The sequence below is a fragment of the Eretmochelys imbricata genome, chromosome 9 (genome assembly GCF_965152235.1).
Source record: "Eretmochelys imbricata isolate rEreImb1 chromosome 9, rEreImb1.hap1, whole genome shotgun sequence".
Taxonomy (NCBI): domain Eukaryota; kingdom Metazoa; phylum Chordata; order Testudines; family Cheloniidae; genus Eretmochelys; species Eretmochelys imbricata.
The window spans coordinates 436,618-456,714 of record NC_135580.1 but is presented as its reverse complement, the minus strand read 5'-3'; the positions used below and the strand labels follow the sequence as shown (position 1 = coordinate 456,714).

The window sequence follows — 20,097 nt, the reverse complement described above, 5'->3', positions numbered from 1 at the left end:
GAAGGAGAGACAGGGCCTGGAAAGGAAACTGGGCCAGGGATCCAGGGGGATGGGATGCTGGAGCTGAGCCAGTGGGTAGGAGTGGGGTATTGGGAAGACAGGGTGAGAAGCTGTGAATGGCTGGGCAATAAGACTGAAGGTGGAGAGTAAGAGCCTGGAGAATCATAGAATATCAGGGTTGGGAGGGACCTCAGGATATCATCTAGTCCAACCCTCTGGCAGGGCCAATCCCCAACTAAATCATCCCAGCCAGGGCTTTTTCAAGCCTGACCGTAAAAACCTCTGAGGAAGGAGATTCCACCACCTCCCTAGGTAACCCATTCCAGTGCTTCACCAGAAGGACTGGGGAAGGACACCTGGGGCCAGTGGCAGAGAGTGGGGGAGACATTGGAGCAGGGAAGGGAAGCCTAGGAGCCGATGGGAGAAAGGACAAACAAATCGACTGGTCCACATGGTAACGACAACCTCCTGCTGCTATTGTTTAGTCCACTGGTTCTCAACCAGGGGTGTGCATATCCCTGGGGGTATGCAGAGGTCTTCCAGGGAGTATTCAACTAATCGAGATCAGAGTTTCTGAACCTGGAGGTTGCAACCCTCAGTGGGGTCACAGGACTGGTTTAGGATGGTCACAAGTTCGGGGTCGGCATTAGGGGGTGACAAGCATGGCAGTTGCCCAGGGCCCCACAAAGCTAAGTTACATGCTTCAGCCCCAGGTGGCAGGGCTCGGGTTTCAGACACTGGTCACAAGTGAAAAACAGGCTCAAGTATCGTATTGCAATCGATTTATTTTATAATGATATGGTAAAAATGAGAAAGTAAGCAATTTTTAAGTAATAGTGTGCTGTGACACTTTTGTGTTTTTATGTTTGATTTTGTAAGCAAGTAATTTTTAAGTGAGGTGAAATGTGGGGTATGCAAGACAAATCAAACTCCTGAAAGGGGTACAGTAGTCTGGAACGGTTGAGAATCACTGGTTTACTCCTTTAGCTTAAGTGGCAGAGATCTAAAGGCTCCAATCCCACTGATGAACCATTTGGATGTCAATACAATGCCACAGGATCAAATTATCATTTTCAATTTGCATTTTTAAAAACCTAGGAAGTCACAAACAAAAAACTATTAAAAATAAATTAGACAGTTTTAATTATGTAATTTCCTAACTTTTGAGGATTTATTTTACAACCTTAATGTTCTTTTAGTGTAGCTCTTAGTGTATAATACAGATAGCTCAAATTGTGGTTAAAAAGGGTTGTCGTCTTTGCATTCCAAAATGAGTGAAATGACGTGCAAGTGAGGTTGGTTGAAGAAGTGACCAGAGATTTGTATACAGGAGGCTATAGTATATGTAACTTCTCAAGATAGTTAACTAGATCACCATTATCTAAGGTAACATATGTCTCCAAGACCTGTTGATAACTGGAGTTCTGTTATATTGTGCATGTATTTGTCTTTTGTTACTTTTGGATACATCTGTGTACCATCAACTTTCTAGAGGCATCTCGTTTCTACAGTTAAATGTAATATTTTAAAAATTGTGAGGCTGTGTATTTAAAGTTGTAAGGATATTCTGATACCTTTGAGAGAACAATTTAGTAGTAATCCCTTAAAATGTTAAACCATTGTTTTCTAATATTAAGAGTTTAATATTTGAAGTGTTACTGAAATGCCTTTTCTTATAGTGTAAATAGGCAGAAATATATTTAAAATATATTATGCATAATTTTGAAATCTTCTTGTTCTATTTAATCATTCTTTAAAATGGTTTAAAATTTTTGCTGTTTTTTGTATTGTTGCGCTTAAAATCATGTTATCTTAAATTTATTTGGAAAATCATGTTTTGATATACAGTAAGTCTTAACTTTGTTCTGCTATTACACGGATCAGTATTTTAATGGATGTTGCCTGTAGTTCATATTGTTTACTGCTTGGTGGTGGAACAGTATTTTAAATTATGTACCTTTAAAAATTATTTAACTCCATGAAATTTTAGCACAGAAGGGTGTGCCTAAATTGTTTTAGCACTTATCTATAAATTTTGTTCCTTTGACTTAATTAATTCGGGTCCTAAACTGATATAATTAAATCTGAGTAACCCCCCCATAAAGCTGTTTATAGCTGTATATTTTCTTTTGTTACGAACACCTTTAAACTAGGGCTGTTGATTAATTGCAAAAAGAAAAGGAGTACTTGTGGCACCTTAGAGACTAACAAATTTATTTGAGCATAAGCTTTCGTGATCTTAATTGCAATTAAAAATATTAATCCCAGTCGCATTGTTAAGCAGTTAAATTTATTAAATGTTTGGATATTTTTCTGCATTTTCAAATATATAGATTTCTGTTACAACATAGAATACAAACTGTACAGTGCTCCTTTATATTATTATTTTTATTACAAATATTTGCACTGTAAAAATTATAAAAGAAATAGTATTTTTCAATTCACCTCACACAAGTACTGTAGTGTAATCTCTTTATCGTGAAACTGTAATTCACAAATGTAGACTTTTTTTTGCTACATAGCTGCACTCAAAAACAATGTAAAACTTTAGAGCCTACAAATCCACTCAGTCCTACTTCTTGTTCAGCCAATTGCTAAGGCAAACAGGTTTGTTTACATTTACGAGAGATACTTCTTATTTACAATGTCACCTGAAAGTGAGAAAAGGCATTCACATAGCACTTTTGTAGCCACATTGTGAGGTATTTACGTGCCAGATATGCTAAACATTCATATGTCCCTTCATGCTTCAACCGCCATTCCAGAAGACATGCTTCCATGCTGATGATGCTCGTTAAAAAAATAATGCATTAATTAAATTTGTGACTGAACTCCTTGGGGGAGAATTGTATGTCTCCTGTTCTGTTTTACCTGCATTCTGCCGTATAGTTCATGTTATATCAGTCTCGGATGATGACCCAGCTCATGTTTGTTTTCAGAACACTTCTCACAGCAGATTTGACAAAACACAAAGAAGGTAGCAGTGTGAGATTTCTAAAAATAGCTACAGCACTCGACCCAAGGTTTAGGAATCTGAAGTGCCGTCCAAAATTTGAGAGGGACGAGGTGTGGAGCATGCTTTCAGAAGTCTTAAAAGAGCAACACTCCAATATGGAAGCTACAGAACCCGAACCACCAAAAACGAGAATCAACCTTCTGTTGGTGGGCTCTGACTCAGATGATGAAAGTGAATATGCTACTTTGCTTTGGATCGTTATCGAGCAGAACCCATCATCAGCATGGACGCATGTCCTCTGGAATGGTGGTTGAAGCATGAAGGGACATATGAATCTTTAGCGCAACTGGCACGTAAATATCTTGTGACATTAGCTACAACAGTGCCATGAGGACGCCTGTTCTCACTTTGTGACATTGTCAACAAGACGGGGGCAACATTATCTCCTGCAAATTGTAACCAAACTTGTTCGTCTGAGCAATTGGCTGAAGTAGGACTGAATGGACTTGTAGGCTCTAAAGTTTTACATTGCTTTATTTTTGTATGCAGATTTTTTTTGTACATAATTCTACATTTGTAAATTCAACTTTCATGTTAGAGATTGCACTACAGTATTTGTACTAGGTGAATTGAAAAACACTTTTATTTTTTACAGTGCAAATAATTGTATTAAAAATTAAATATAAAGTGAGCACTGTACACGTATTCTGTGTTGTAATTGAATTAGATATATTTGAAAATGTAGAAAACATCTAAAATTTTAAATAAATGATATTCTATTATTGTTTAACAGCGTGATTGTTCAATATTAATTTTTTTAATCAACGATTAATCATGATTAATGTTTTTAATCATTTGACAGCCCTACTTTATATTGGTAAAACTGAATCCACACTAGGGAGTTGCACCAATTTCACTAAATCAGTTTTTCTACCAGTTTTGTTAAATCAGTGCAGAACATGTAGTCCAGACCTTACTATTTTTCTTTCTGAAGTAACCAGAAACTACATTAGTTGTTCAATTTGCCAGTTGTTTCCTTTCACTTGCCCTTTATGCTGTAGATAACATATGGTGTGTCGTGGTCTGGATCTAATGCCAACTGAAGTCAGTTGAAGTCTTTCCATTCACTCCAGTGGGGTTTGGATCAGGCCCTTCCTGCTCCTGTGAAGTTAGTGACTTGTTGACAATAGATGTTGTGGGCAGACATCACGTCTCAGTTTGGAGCCCTGTGTTTGTAGGTACTGTATAGTGGAATGCACTATGTATTGTAAGATAACATCTTTATGTATTTAAGAGTCTGTTGTTCAAAGATATCAACTTTTATTGTTAAATGTTTTTAATCTCTAAATCCATTTAAATGACTGTTGCACATTTCCTCAATTTGTCTTATTTGTTTCAGTGTTTTTCTACTTTGTATCACCTTTTTGACCTTTTTTATTGATGATTTTTAGCCAACAGAAGCTGTTCCTCCCTCTTCTCCCATTCTCCCTGTGATCTCTGTCCCGCCAGTCCCTGCTGAGACCACTGTCATCCCATCCTCTACATCACAGGTTTTTATTCTCTTTTTTTCCCCATTTTTTATTTATTTTTATAGCTGTTCTTTTAAATAACATTTTTCCATTGTTGCAGTCAGGTGTGTTCCATGCATTATAAAGTGAATCCATATACAGTGCAAAGGAAGTACTGCAGTTTGTGCTTGAAGTTGTAAATATAAGAACAACTTTCTTTTTAAAATCTGTTGTTCTGTAAGCCTAAGAGAGTGTCCTTTCTGAGGTATCTTTTAGATCATTTAAGGTTAAGGAAGTTGTGCATAAATGTTTGCCGGATCAGGACATTACTATTTCCAGAAATTCCTGTTTCAAGGTGTCAGCTTGTCTGGGGTTACCATTGTAACTTAATTTGTGTTCTCTGGCTTTCAAGTTAGTTAGGTTTTATATCCTAAAGCAGCAAAGGAGGCTGAAATATTTCAGAGATACTATTGAGGGTGTTTATCATGGAAATAAATTAATTAGAAATAAATTTTAGTGTCATTAAATGATCAATATGTTTAAAATCATATGTAGCACTATAGAAGTATGTAAGAATTGTTTGAAGATTGTTGGATGTGGGAGTGACCCTACAGAGTGTGCATAATCAATTGCTTCAGTGCAAGTTACATGTAGAATTAAATACTCTGACAATAACTTCTAAAAAGTTCTCAACATATTAGGTGATACTGAAGTCTAATGGAAAAATCACACCATTGAAGATAAGTGGGAACTTTCTACTCTGACAAAAACAGAAAAAGGGTAAAATACCCGTATTTGAATAATATTTCTGGGCTTCAAAAAACATATGACTTTCAAAAGTCACTATAAAACAGTTAAGTTACTATGAAATGCTAAGGACTAGATAAGCAACATTATTCTAAGAAAAAGATGAGATGGGAGGCAAAAAAGGAGACTAAGCTGAGACTAAACTTCTGAATTTCTTATTGTCTGCAACTTTGTCTTCTACTCAGTCTCTGGTCCCAACAGAAATAATAATGATCAGTTAATCAGAGTAAACCCTTTTCTACTCAGTGGAGAAATTAAATATATAAAAACTGTAATGTTTTGAATAAGTAGATCACTATCCAGTCCTTGCAGTATTCTAATGATGTAATGGTTTCTCTGACAGGAGCAGAGGTTCAGTAGAGGAAATAATTGTATATACAATAAGGAATCTGGAAAGTAGAAGGCGCTGGCTTTCCATTCTACTTATGTGGTCTTTAATTTGTGGTTTTTTAAGGGCGGAAGGAGCATGTTCTACAGACTCTAATTTCCTTTATTTTAATACACTTCCTTTTAAGAATCCCAGCAGGAATGCCACTATCTTTCCACAGAAGTATGAATTTGGAGCTTGAGTTCACACTACCACTGAAAGGAGATCTTGCTAGCTGGTGGAGAGTTCTGGTGCTGAGGTTATTGGGTTTTTTTTTTTCCTAGATGCCTGTGATCACTATTGGCTTATTTCCCTCACTGGCTAGCTAAGTTCTCTTATTCCACCAAAACTAAATATAAGCCACACACCTGGCTAAGGCTGAAGTGGAAGTGTGGGTTCTCATGCTTCTCATTTGCCATGCATACTATGTACTGAATTAGGCGAATGGTGTTGTTGCTACAGATACATGGATGTGGGCCAACACTGCTCCCCTGTTTTTCCTGGGTAAGATGTGGAGGCAGCTAACCACTTCTCCCATCAAGTCTGTTTCTTATCCTTGCTGCATTCCCACCACTAGCCAATATCGTTAATTGTTACCAGTAGTGCACTGTCCTTAGCTGGATAGCTTCAGATGACCCATGCAGAGACAAAGCCCAGATTCTGGCATGCCAGTGTTCCAGCCTCAGTCCGTCACTGTTGTCAGTGCTACTCTTTAGTATAGTGTCAGTCTTTTCTGAATTAGGACGCAAAAGAGTAAAACTGAGAACTAAGCCGTTGTTTCTGTCAGTGCAGTGTGATGATGTGGCTCACTCCTTTTTACATTTTATTTTATTATGCTAGTATTTTGTCTCTAAGGTATTGCTTATTGCTTGTATTGCTTTTATAATTTTCATAGTGTGAAAAGAATAATAACAATTACTTAGAGTCAACAAATATGGAAGGGCTAGAAAAACTAGGATTCTCTCACATATTCCCACACTCCCTTTTCCACATGCCCGTCAAAAAAGACACTGTTGATTTTAGATGTATTGTATTTCATCTGCTCTATCATGTACACATAACCAATAATACATTTATTACCGCTCTAGTACAGTTTTCCTCCAGTACCACCACATTATTCTCAGGCCTATAAAACCAACACTCTTTCTGGATCTTCATCAGTCAGATTGTATAATTTTAACAGAAGGAAGTAAGCTATGGTAGATGGCCAAGTGAATGTGAAGCGGCAAACCTGAAATAAGGGCTTGAATTTCTATCTTGAATGTGTAACAGTGTCATTTGGTCACAGCCAGCAGTGGGGTAATCAGGGTGAAAGAGGATCTGTATTTCTGTACGCCAAACATGCAAATTTTCCATTCCCTGGTTCCCCCTCTTTTCACAATGACTGCGACTTCTTGACTTTCAATACAACTGTCTCTTTCAAATCATGAATGTATGATTTTCAGAAATCTTTATTTGCGGATGTTTTCATAATCATGTCATATTTGACGTTAAAGGAACACTGTCAGGTGTTAAATTGTTAAGAATATGGTGGGAATAGTTTCTATAGTGTAAAAAGCCATGTAAAACGAACTAAGAAAAAGAGGGTTAGATGGTTCAAGTTTTTTGTAACAGGTGTGAAGATTTTTATATCTAGGTTATCAGTTTAAATCTGGGCCCGGTTAATAGTGATTGAAAGTCATTACCATCTGCTGCATTGTGGTTTATCCAATTTGTAGTGGACAGGTGTTCACATAAAAATTGGCACCCTTTCTTGCAGTCTCAGCAGAAAGACTAAGAGAGAAACTTGAAAGTTGAACTACTTCTCAACCTTAAAGGTGGTTTTCCTTCCACAGGGTTGAGGCACACTGGTGGAATAGTATGAGAAAACTTCCACTGACCACCATGTTTCATGGATAAATAAGATGCAGTCTCAAGGACTATCTCTCTGGCAATGTTTATGAAAATGATTTTTTTTTTTTGCTGTGTTGTTAAAAACTAAAGAAAAACGTTATATGACATAATGTGAATTGTTCTGCTATTGCAAAGCCAGCAGAAGGATCACAAGTAACCAGCAAACACTAACTGTGACATTCTTTGTATCATTGAAAGTACTGGTAATAAATGCGGCTGCAAGTCTGTCAAAACATGTAGCTTCAAGACAAGTGAAGCAAGTGTCGTGAAAAGTTTCAACCTTTGGCAGCATGTAAAATGTAACCATCCTGAAAACTATGCAGCTCTGGTTACAAAAGAGGACCAGGAAGATGAGACAAAACAGAAAGCTGACGTGGCTAAATGATGTTCATCTGGCTCTTTGAAAACTCTTGGAGAAAAGATTTTTTGCAGAGCTTCATCTGAAAAGAAATCTAAAATTGAGCAAACAAAACTTGACTCATATTTGAAGTCCTCAAAGGTTACAGTCACCATGGATGCCAGTACTTTCTGTGAAGGGCTGATGGAAATGGTTTGCTTGAGTTCAACACCGCTCACTACCTTCAGACTAAAGAACAAAGGATTCCAAAAAATTGCAGGTGAAATGGCTTTTTGACGGGGCACAATGCGGTTTATCATTTAGTTGTCAGCACAGCTGAGTCTGGTCGCGAAGAGCTCAAGAAAGCTTTGGAGCAAAAATTGTGCTCCCTGAAAATGGATGCGGCAACCTGTGGAAACAGAAATTTCCTTGCAATCAATGCTCGGTACTACGAAGAAGGAAAAGATAAAGCTGTGGTAAAAACCTTGGACATAATCTACACTGAAGGGCGTCACAATTTGTTGTACGTGAAAAGTCAAGTAAAAGTTATTTTAGAAAAATTTAGGATCAGTGAAATGCAAGTGCTGAGCATCTGCGTTGACAATGCGGCAAACATGACGTGCCATCAAAAATTTCAGCGAGGACAATGAAACCATTTCTACCTCTGAGAACAGGGATGTGTGGACAGAACTGAAGCTATTTTGCCTGATGAAAGAACTAAAGGAATGGATGAACTCAACATGGATGCTGCTGCGCAATGGGTTAATGACCCTAGCCTCATACTTCCAACATGGCTTCATGAGGACGACTCAGAAGTCCAAATGATGAGGTGTGGTATTCACACTCTTCAGTTGGCAATCTGGGATGGACTGAACAAAGAACATGTGAAGAAATTTCTGGCAAAAATTTGACAAGTTGTTGTCAAACTACAAACCCCAAGTATTTGAAGTGTTCTGCTTGATCTACATGTGGTAACTCAATCATTGGATACTGTGACTCACTGGGGTTCAACGTACGTGATGATTGATTGGCTTCTCGTTTTTCAATCTTACTGTGAACAAGTGGCTGCCGCTGGAACAAGAGAACTCAAGTTAACAATCGCTGAATGGGATGAAGTGAAGAATCTGCGAGACCTCTTGGCAAAGCAGATCCAAACAACCTTGAATGTTCAAGCTGTCAATGTAACCCCAGGAGTTTTAACGAAGGAATGGCGAAAACTGTCAAAATTCTTGAAAGAAAATGGTGGACAAATTGCAGAAGGAATTCTATCCTCCATGCAGAAATGCGAAGAGAAGCTTTTTGACAATATTCATTTCCTTGCTGGAGTTTATGTTGACCCACGGTATCGGATTCTTCTTACCTCAAGGGAAATACCAAATGCAAAGGAAGGGCTCCTTGATATTGCTCAACGACTCGAAAAACAAAATCTATTGCTTCATTTGAACTCTGCGAAAGAGGTTGAAGAAAACGAAACACAACAAAAGGAGTCCTCAACAGTCGAATTTGCAGTTTCGGAAAGTTCACATCCTTCAGAAATAGCAGGCTGTTCTCAAACGTCCATCTCCACTCTGAACTTGTTTGAGTGTCCATCCCTGAGATGTCTTCAACCATCACAGGGAAATGGAGATAATTCAAGCACCAATTTTTCAAAAGATGGCGCCTTTGAAAAGGAATTGGATAAACAAGAAAGACGCTGGTAAGTTTCTGCGATTCATAATTGTAATGAAGCATTATTCGAGAGAAACTTTCGGGAAGATTGTGAGGTGATGGAGCCTATTGGTAGGCTAAAAGTTAAGTCTGTTTTTGAGGCCATTCACAACTACCCACACCGCATTCAGGCTGCCTGTAGAATTGCTTCGAGCATGCTCAAGCTAGTATAGAGCGACTGTTTTCGGCTTAAAAGTTAACTTTAAACGATTTGCGGCAGGCTATGAAAGATGACTTGATTGCTGCAATAATTTTTTACAGAATGAATCATGAATGATTCTAATTTGTATCATTGTTGATGACATTTAAATTGTTTTAAAAGTCTGAATAAAAATGTTTTCTCAAAATTACGGTATGCACTTTTTTATTTAATTAAAAATTAATTTGAGTTGGAGAGCAGAGTCAGAGTGGAGCTGGAGCAGTCACTATTGGTGCCGGAGCAGAGCAATTCAAAACTTTGATTGCTCCAAATCCCTGCTAGCAATCTCCTCCACGCCATGAACCCCTGTCTTTGGCACCGACGGTACCCCAGTCAGACCAGGACATAGCCGAATAGGCATTCCTCGTGGATATGCACCTCCTTTATCTAGTGAGGACTATGAAGAGGGTGATTCAGCTCTTTCTACCCCTCATCATTCCTCCCTGAAACCAGGATCCTCTCAGCAACAACCACCTATGCAAGGGTAAAGCTGGCAGGCACAACCATGGATGCCACCGCCTGTTGTTATGCCACCCAATTTGCCAAAATGGGACCCACGGTTAATCTAGAGAGCCCAGAATCTTAAACCCCCTAACCCACCAGCATCAAGGGCCACCGTGTCCTCTTCACCCACGAACCCACCGCCATCGGAGGCCCAGGAGGAAGAGGGGGCGGAGCCAGAAGAGGTTCGTGAAGACGACACAATACTACCCACCCATATTTCATCTTTGTCCCCAGATGAAACAGTTATACCACTGTCTCGCACCAAAGGCAATGACTTCAAGTTCTTCCAGGACTTACTTAAAAGAATTGCAGAATCTATGAACGTCTTTTTAGCAGAGCAGCCAGAGACCCAGCACAAATTTACTGACATCTAGCAGTCATCCCCATCAGCAAAGATAGCTCTGCCCATCAACACTGCTATAATGGATCCTGCAAAGATAATATGGGAGACACCTGCCACTGTCCCACCCTCCTGTAAGATGACGCATTTTATTGAACAAATGCTGCAGGAGTCAAAGGAGCAATACAAAGCTAACATTGCAGAGGGCTCCTTAATTGCCAAAACAGCCCTGCAGGCCTCCCTTGATTCCGCTGACACAGCAGCTCGGTCTATTGCCACGTCCATGGTCATGTGTTGAGCATCATGGCTCCACCTCTCTGGATTTCCTAGGGAAGTACAAGCCACAGTTGAGGACCTGCCCTTAGAGGGACAAAAACTATTCGCAGAAAGCACAGATGCATGTCTGCATACCTTAAAGGACTCAAGAACCACCTTGAAGACCGTAGGTATTTATGCCCCCCCCCCCAACAAGAAAAAACAGGGCAGATTTTATACCCAAAGATTCCGTCCCACCCCGTACTCCCAACCTCAGAGATAATATGATGAACGCGGCAACCAGAAACAAGTGAGGTGTAGGCAGAACCAGGATCAACCTGTCACATCTCAAATCTTCAACATCCCATCAGTCGTTTTGAAGTATTGGTCAAGGGCTTGAGACCTCAATCTTCTTCCATTCCAGATTATCAGATGACCTCCAGTCTCTTTGGAGACCGCCTGCTACCACACTACCCTGTCTGGGAGAACATCACTAGAGACAAATGGATGCTGGAAATTGTTCAGAAGTGCTACTCTATCCCATTTATCTTTACCCCACCCACCTTCCCTGTCCCTCTTCAGGGACCCCTCTCACGACACCTTGTTGAGCAGGAAATAAACCATCTCTTGCAACTAGGAGCTGTGGAAATAGTACACTTCAACACAGGGCAAGAGGGTTTCATTCCTGGTATTTTCTCAAACAGAAAAAGAATGGTGGCTCCCATTCTGGACTTACGCAAACTCAAAAAGTTTGTAAGGATGCAGTGCTTCAAAATGGTTACACTGGCAACCTTAATTCTGGCACTAAAGAAAGGAGATTGGCTCTTGTCCCTCGATCTACAGGACGCCTACTTTCACATCACTATTCATCCAGCACACAGGCGATTTCTGCACTTCACAGTAGGCCATCAACATTACCAATACAAAGTACTATCCTTCGGCTTGTCGACAGCCACAAGGGTATTCTCCAAAGTCTGAGCCATCGCCGCAGCTCACCTCCGGAAGGCTAGGGGAAATGATCTTCCCATACTTGGATGACTACCTCGTAAGAGCACCAACTTAGCAGACGGCAGTACAAGCTACACAAACCAATATAACCCTCTTCACCAACCCAGGGTTTCAAATAAACATCCAAAAGTCGACTTTGGTCCCTCTCCAGCAACTAGAGTTTATAGGGGCATACCTTGACTGCCTCTCTGCACAAGCGAGATTACCCCAACAGCGATTCCTCAAACTAACCAGGTTGATAACAGTGATCACAGACAGTCCCCAAACGTTTGCCAGGGCCTGCCTACAACTCCTTGGCCATATGGCTTCTACAGCTTATGTATTCAAAGATGCCAGACTGCATATGAGATGCCTACAGGCCTGGCTCCGCACCTGCCATATACCGCACAAGCATTCCCACCACAAATGGCTCTCTATGCCCCGCAGAGTGAAGGACTCATTCAAATGGTGGATGCAACCACAAAACATCTGCTTGGGGGTCCCATTTAAACAAAAAGCTCCAACTATAACAATTACCACAGATGCCTCCCTCGGAGGATGGGGAGCCCATCTGGACAACACCGCCATCCAGGGACGCTGGTCCCCAGCAGAAACCAGCCTACACATAAATGTTCTAGAGCTCCGAGTAGTCGGAAAAGCATGCGAACACTTCCTTCCGCTTATCCACAACAATACCATCAAAGTCCTCATGGACAACACAGCCAGCATGTTTTATATAAACTGACAGGGCGGAGCTCGATCACACCATCTCTGCATCAAGCCACTGCACCTATGGCGATGGTGCATATCCAGCAAGATAGACATTTTTGCAGCTTACCTATCAGGACTTCAGAATACCATGGTAGACCATCTGAGCAGACATTTCTTACAAACCTGTGAGTGGGAGATGGGCTACCCAACCCCCGTGACCATATTCAACCAGTGGGGGTTCCCTACTATAGATTTATTCACAACAGCTCACGATATGAAATACCTCAATATTGCTCCTAAGCGGGGCTCAGGCGCCACTCACTGGGCGATGCTCTGCTCACAAAATGGGAAGCACTGCTAATGTACGTGTTCCGCCCGATTACTCTACTCTGCTGGGTGTTATACAGAATCAGACACGACAAAGCCAGGGTCATACTCATTGCACCAACGTGGCCCAGACAGATGTGATTCCCATACCTAACACAGATGGCAATGAAACCTCCTTGAACCCTTCCACAACTTCCTCACTTCCTGACACAGGCCATCAGCCACGTCATTCACCCCAACCTAGCGGTTTTCCATCTCAAGGCCTGGTTACTCCATGGCTAATGGGTCTGGATCAGGATTACTCTGAGGAGGTTAAAGACATTCTCTTGAATAGTCGCAAACTGAGCACATGCAAAACATATGCTCATAAGTGGGTACGTTTCTGCACCTGGTGCAAGGCTCACCATTTGTCTCCTCATTCTGCCCCAGAGTCCTGGACAATATACTAGGCCTTGAAAAGGCGGGCCTCTTCAGTAGTCCCATAAAGGTACACTTAGCATCGCTCATGGTAGGGTGGATGGAACCACAATCTTTGCTCATCCAACAACTAAATGATTCTTAAAGGACATGACCAACATCTACCCTCCTCTAAAACATCCTGCTCCTATATGGGATCTTAACCTCGTGCTATGTACCCTTATGGGAAACTATTCGAACTGCTTGCAACTTCCTCATTGCTACATCTTTCTGTGAAGGTCTCCTTCCTTATCGCAATCACTTCAGGAAGAAGAGTAGGGGAGCTAGGGGCCCTGATGGCACATCCGCCTTATACCACATTTCATAAAGACAAAATGATCCTAAGAGCCCACCCTAAATTTATACATAAAGTAGCCTCGTTTCATTTAAAGCAACCCATTTACTTACCTGTGTTTTTTCCGAAACCCCATGTTGACACCAGGGAGGCATCCCTTCATACTCTTGACGTCTGCAGAGCTCTGGCCTTCTACCTGGAAAGAACAAAGACATTTAGAAAATCGTGATATCTCTTTCAGTCACAGAGCAGTCAAAGAGTGAGGCAATCTCTAAACAAAGACAGACTAAGTGGATTTTTGGCTGCATCCACCTGTGCTATCAGAGCAACATTCCTGCTCCAGCTGGGATTCATACACACTCCACTGGAGCGCTATCCACATCAGTAGCATTTCTCAATAATTTCCCAATAATAAAGGACCTAGGGGTGACAGTGGACGAGAAGCTGGATATGAGTCAGCAGTGTGCCCTTGTTGCCAAGAAGGCCAATGGCATTTTGGGATGTATAAGTAGGGGCATAGCGAGCAGATCGAGGGACGTGATCGTTCCCCTCTATTCGACATTGGTGAGGCCTCATCTGGAGTACTGTGTCCAGTTTTGGGCCCCACACTACAAGAAGGATGTGGATAAATTGGAGAGAGTCCAGCGAAGGGCAACAAAAATGATTAGGGGTCTAGAACACATGACTTATGAGGAGAGGCTGAGGGAGCTGGGATTGTTTAGCCTGCAGAAGAGAAGAATGAGGGGGGATTTGATAGCTGCTTTCAACTACCTGAAAGGGGGTTCCAAAGAGGATGGCTCTAGGCTGTTCTCAATGGTAGCAGATGACAGAACGAGGAGTAATGTCTCAAGTTGCAGTGGGGGAGGTTTAGATTGGATATTAGGAAAAACTTTTTCACTAAGAGGGTGGTGAAACACTGGAATGCGTTACCTATGGAGGTGGTAGAATCTCCTTCCTTAGAGGTTTTTAAGGTCAGGCTTGACAAAGCCCTTGCTGGGATGATTTAACTGGGAATTGGTCCTGCTTCGAGCAGGGGGTTGGACTAGATGACCTTCTGGGGTCCCTTCCAACCCTGATATTCTATGATTCTATGATACCCATCGTAGATATTTGCAGGGCAGCTACCTGGGCCTCAGCCCCCACGTTTACCAAACACTATCCCCTGGAACAACACTCCTCTGCTGACACTCAGTTCGGACTCTCAGTGCTATCCACCATAAACAAAGATACTCCGAAGCTCCTTCCATCGAGGGATTCTGCTCCATAGTCACCTAATGTGAAGCACCCACAGGGAGACTCCTCGAAGAAGAAGAGAAGGTTATTCACCTTGTGCAATAACTGAAGTTCTTCAAAATGGTTGTCCCTGTGGGTGCTCCACTACCCACCCTCCCTCCTCTCTACTTCAGAGTTTCACGCTGACTCTCTGGGGTAAAGAAGGAACCCAGGGATGGTTGGCTGTGCATGCTAAGTAGCTGCTTGTAGCGGCCAACTGGGGCACTGCTATTACAAATCTCAGATTACAAGCGCAGGGTGCCAAGACACCTAAAGTGGAGCACCCATAGGGACAACCATCTCGAAGAACTTCAGTTACTGCACAAGGTGAGTAACCTTCTCTTAGTGATAGGTAACAGCGTGGATTTGTCAAGAACAAATCATGTCAAACCAACCTGTTAGCTTTCTTTGACAGGGTACCAAGCCTTGTGGATGGGGGAAGCAGTAGACTTGGTATATCTTTACTTCAGTAGAGCTTTTGATACTGTCTCACATGACCTTCTCATAAACAAATGAGAGAAATGCAACCCAGATGGAGCTACTATAAGGGGGGGTGCAAAACTAGTTGGAAAACCATTCCCAGAGATGAGTTATCTTTGGTTCACAGACATTCTGGAAGGTCAGAATGAGTGGGGTCCTGCGGGGATCAGTTCTGGGTCCAGTTCTGTTCAATATTTTCATCGGTGATTTAGATAATGGCATACAGAGCACACTTACAAAGTTTGCGGACGATACCAAGCTGGGAGGGGTTGCTTTGGAGGATAGGATTAAACTTTAAAATGATCTGGACAAACTGGAGACATGGTCTGAAGTAAATAGGATGAAATTCAATCAGGACAAATGCAAAGTACTCCACTTAGGAAGGAACAATTAGTTGCACACATACAAAATGTGGAATGACTGCCTAGGAAGGAGAACTGCGGAAGGGGATCTGGCGGTCATAGTAAACCAGAAGCTAAATAGGAGTCAGTGTGACGCTGTTGGAAAAAAAAAACCGAACATCATTCTGGGATGCATTAGGAGGAGTGGTGTAAGCAAGACACGAGAAGTAATTCTTCATCGAGTGATTGCTCATATAAATTCCAGTTAGGTGTGTGTGTGCTGTATACACAGTCATCGAAAAGTTTTTCCCCTAGCAGGAACAGTCGGGTCAGCTGTGGAGCGCCCTGGAGTGGCGCCTCCATGGCGCTCAATATATGACCCTGCCGACCCAGCGCCTTGTCAGTTCTTTCTTACCGCCAGTGATGGTCGTTGGAACTGTGGTGTCATGCTGTGCAAGGTCTCCACGTTTCCCTAGTTTTGATTCAGACTGTTTGTATTCTATAGTTAGTTAGTTCTTGGTGACTGTAGTTCTAGTTAGTTAGTTAGCTGTTGGGCTGAGGGGTTTACCCTCCACACTGACTGCATTCTCCTTTGGGGACTTACATGCCTAAGTCCCAGGGATTCAAGCCCTGCAAGTCCTGTAACAAGTCCATGCCAATGGGCAACCCTCATGATGCTTGTGGAAAGTGTGTGAGGGAAGCACATCAGTTAGAGAAGTGCAGGATTTGTAAGGGCTTTCATTCCCGAACCAAGAAGGAGCAGAACTTTAGATTGAAGCAGCTCTTTATGGAGTCAGCACTTAGACCTAACCTGCATCGGTGCAGCAGGACCTAGCACCGAGTTCATCAGTGTGCAGTGCCCCCTCAGCAGTGGCCGAAGTGGCACTGTGGAAGGAGTCTGGTCGAGACGCGTGGCACCATTGCTCCCCGGCACAGAAGATGGTGGGACTGGCGCGGCACTGATCCCACTCACGGGCACAGAAGTGGCACCAGAAGCAAGGAAGGAGTGGTTCCCTGACTTCAGGACCCACCCCCTCGGAGCCAGCCAGTTGGGCGCATCCCAGGGCGGAACCCCCAGTGCCAAAATTTTCGGAGCCTGCACCGTTGACTTCAGCCCTGCAAGGGGGACAGTTGAGTCCGGTGCAGTTGGACTCCCTGGGTCAGGTGGTGGAGGAGGCAGAACTGTCTTCCACCCCTGACACCTTTGAGGCTGCCAGAGACCGCATTGCTATGACGGCACCAAGCTCCCTGGTTCTTCACACTAAGCCTCCAATACCGCAACAGGTGGCACCATCCCGGGGAAAGCCGGTGATGATTTGTCCTTTGACTCAGCCCACGGAGTCCCGGCGCCACTCGGATTCCCAGCACCGTTTGGACTCATGTCGCCAGTCGCATTTGTGGCACAGGTCTGACTCGTGGCACCAATCCAGATCCCACTGGCGATCCACTCGCAACACAGATTGCGTTCGCGCAGTCAGTCCCAATCTTGGCACCGCCCCATCGCACCGATCTGGCTCCCTGCTCAGACTTCGCTAGCAGGACCACTCCAGATCGCAGTACCGATCTAGGTTGCGGCACCGCTCCTCAGCTTCAAGGCACCGCTCCCTGGCTCAGCTGTGCTTGGCCCTGCCATTGACATCATGGTCTCGGTCCCCATCTTTGGGCTTGGAGGTGGGTTCCAAATATGTGCAGCAAGCCTGTCAAGGTTCCTCCCCCACTCTGAACTCTAGGGTACAGATGTGGGGACCTGCATGAAAACCTCCTAAGCTAACTTTTACCAGCTTAGGTTAAAACTTCCCCAAGGTACAAATGAATTTTATCCTTTGTCCCTGGATCTCCACTGCCACCACCAAACTCTAACTGGGTTTACTGGGAAACGGAGTTTGGACACATCTTTCCCCCCAAAATCCTCCCAATCCTTGCACCCCACTTCCTGGGAAAGGTTTGGTAAAAATCCTCACCAATTTGCATAGGTGACCACAGACCCAAACCCTTGGATCTGAGAACAATGAAAAAGCATTCAGTTTTCTTACAAGAAGACTTTTAATAGAAGTAAAGAAATCCCCTCTGTAAAAATCAGGATGGTAGATACCTTACAGGGTAATTAGATTAAAAACATAGAGAATCCCTCTAGGCAAAACCTTAAGTTACAAAAAAGACACACAGACAGGAATAGTCATTCTATTCAGCAGAGTTCCTTTCTCAGCCATTTAAAGAAATCATAATCTAACACATACCTAGCTAGATTACTTACTAAAATTCTAAGACTCCATTCCTGGTCTGTCCCCGGCAAAAGCAGCATACAGACAGACCCAGACCCTTTGTTTCTCTCCCTCCTCCCAGCTTTTGAAAGTATCTTGTCTCCTCATTGGTCATTTTGGTCAGGTGCCAGCGAGGTTACCTTTAGCTTCTTAACCCTTTACAGGTGAGAGCATTTTTCCTCTTGCCAGGAAGGATTTTAAAGAGGTTTACCCTTCCCTTTATATTTATGACAAGGCCTGACGTGGGTGCAGAGCCATGGCCTGTGCAGTGACACGGGCCACCGCAGTGGCCTTTTTGGGTCCCTTGGGCATACCACCAGGGTTAAGGTGCTTAATGCAAGATTTCACGCTCCATGGCATCCGAACCTAGGGTGCTGGAGGCAGCGGCCATTCATCCTACGCCTAGGGGTGCAGAGGAGTCAACAGTCAGTCCCACTCCTGTTCCTGAGCCAATCCCTGGAGTGGCCGGTATGGAGCTTGAGATGGGGCAGAAGGTCCTTGAGGACCAAGAGATCTGGAGGATCCAGGTCCACCAGTAGCATCCTTATCGTCCTCCCCGGACGAGGAGGTGGCGGGCACCTCCATTTCGGGACCGCCCCCTATAGATAGTCATGCCCACCAGGAACTCCTGCGCTGGGTGGCACGCAATATGAACCTGCAGGCCGAGGCGGTGGTAGTGTCGGAGGAGCCTCTGGTGGACATCCTGGCACCAGAAGGACCTTCCAGGGTTGCTCTACCACTCATCAAAATTATTCAAGCCAATGTAAAGACCATTTGGCAGACCTTCGTCTCCATCCCTCCCACTGCTAAGGGTGTGTAGAGGAAGTATTTGGATCCCTCCAAGGGGTTCGATTACCTGTTTACTCACCCACAGCCTTGCTCATTGGTAGTGTTGGCAGTAAATCAGTAAGAGATCAGGGATAGCAAGCCCCAGCATTCAAATCTAAGGACGCCAAGTGCATGGATTTATTCAGACGCAAAGTATACTCTATGTGGGGCTTGCAACTCAGGATTGCCAACCAGCAGGCAATCCTGAGCAGGTACAGTTTTAACTGCTAGAACTCAATGCTGAAGTTTAGGGAGCTGGTACCAGTGGAGTCTAGGGAGGAGTTTGGGGCAATTGTTGAGGAGGGCAAGGCAATGGCATGGACCTCTTTACAGGCCTCATTGGAAGCTGTGGACTTGGCAGCGTGCACCTTGTCCTCAGGAATAGTTATGAGGTGTAGCTCATGGCTGCAGGCCTCGGGGCTCCCATCTGAGGTTCAACAAACTATGCAGGACCTACCCTTTGACAGGGTAGGTCTGCTTGCTGAACAGACTGAATCCAGGCTGCATAGCCTCAAAGACTCTAGGACAACAATGAAATCTTTGGGTATCCATACCCCAGCAACCCAACAAAAGCTCTTTAAGCCACAACTGCTGCAAGAGCGGTCTTATTCTCCTCGGCCGAGGCAGGATTTCTACAGGCGCAGGGGTAAGAATGGCAAGCGCAAGCCCTCCCACCCCTCTGTCAGGAAGGGGACATGGTCTGACTAAGCCTTCATTGGGCTCAAAACAGACATTTTGAAGGTATGCCTGAGGACGGAGCACCAGTCTCAACGCCGGATTCTTCCCTGTGTTTTTTGAACCGTCTATCCCACTTCTACGGTGTTTGGTCACAAATAACATCGGACCGCTGGGTTCTTCGCATGGTAGAAGTGGGATATTCTCTCCAATTCTGCTCCTACTCTCCCTTCAACTCCCCTTCCCCATCCCTCTTCAGGGCCCTTCTCACAAACAACTCCTTATCCAGGAGGTGCAGGCGCTTCTCACTGTAGGAACGGTGGAGGAGGTTCCTCAGGAGTTCAGGGGCAGGGCGTTTTATTCCCGCTATTTTCTAATCCCTAAAGCCAGGGAGGGTTTCAGACCCATTCTAGACCTGCGAGGACTCAACAAGTTCATGGTAAAGTTGAAATTCCACATGGTCTCCCTCAGTACAATGATCCCTTCTCTGGATCCGGGAGACTGGTTTGCCACCCTCATTATGAAAGATGCATACGTCCACAGAGCTATTTGGCCGGCACACCAACACTTTTTAAGGTTCGTGATGAACCA

General features: G+C 43.5%; 1 protein-coding gene across 17 annotated transcripts in view; it reads left to right on the top strand.

Annotated features, from left to right (window-relative positions):
* DLG1 (discs large MAGUK scaffold protein 1) overlaps positions 1-20,097 on the top strand; it is a 451,639-nt gene that overhangs the window by 169,709 nt on the left and 261,833 nt on the right. For 11 of the 17 annotated variants that reach the window (XM_077826700.1, XM_077826702.1, XM_077826697.1 and 8 more), the window contains exon 5: positions 4,408-4,506. The exons of the other annotated variants lie outside the window; for them this stretch is intronic. In XM_077826700.1, the coding sequence (XP_077682826.1) occupies positions 4,408-4,506 (99 nt within the window). The remainder of the gene's footprint in view (positions 1-4,407; positions 4,507-20,097) is intronic. 17 annotated transcript variants of the gene reach the window in all.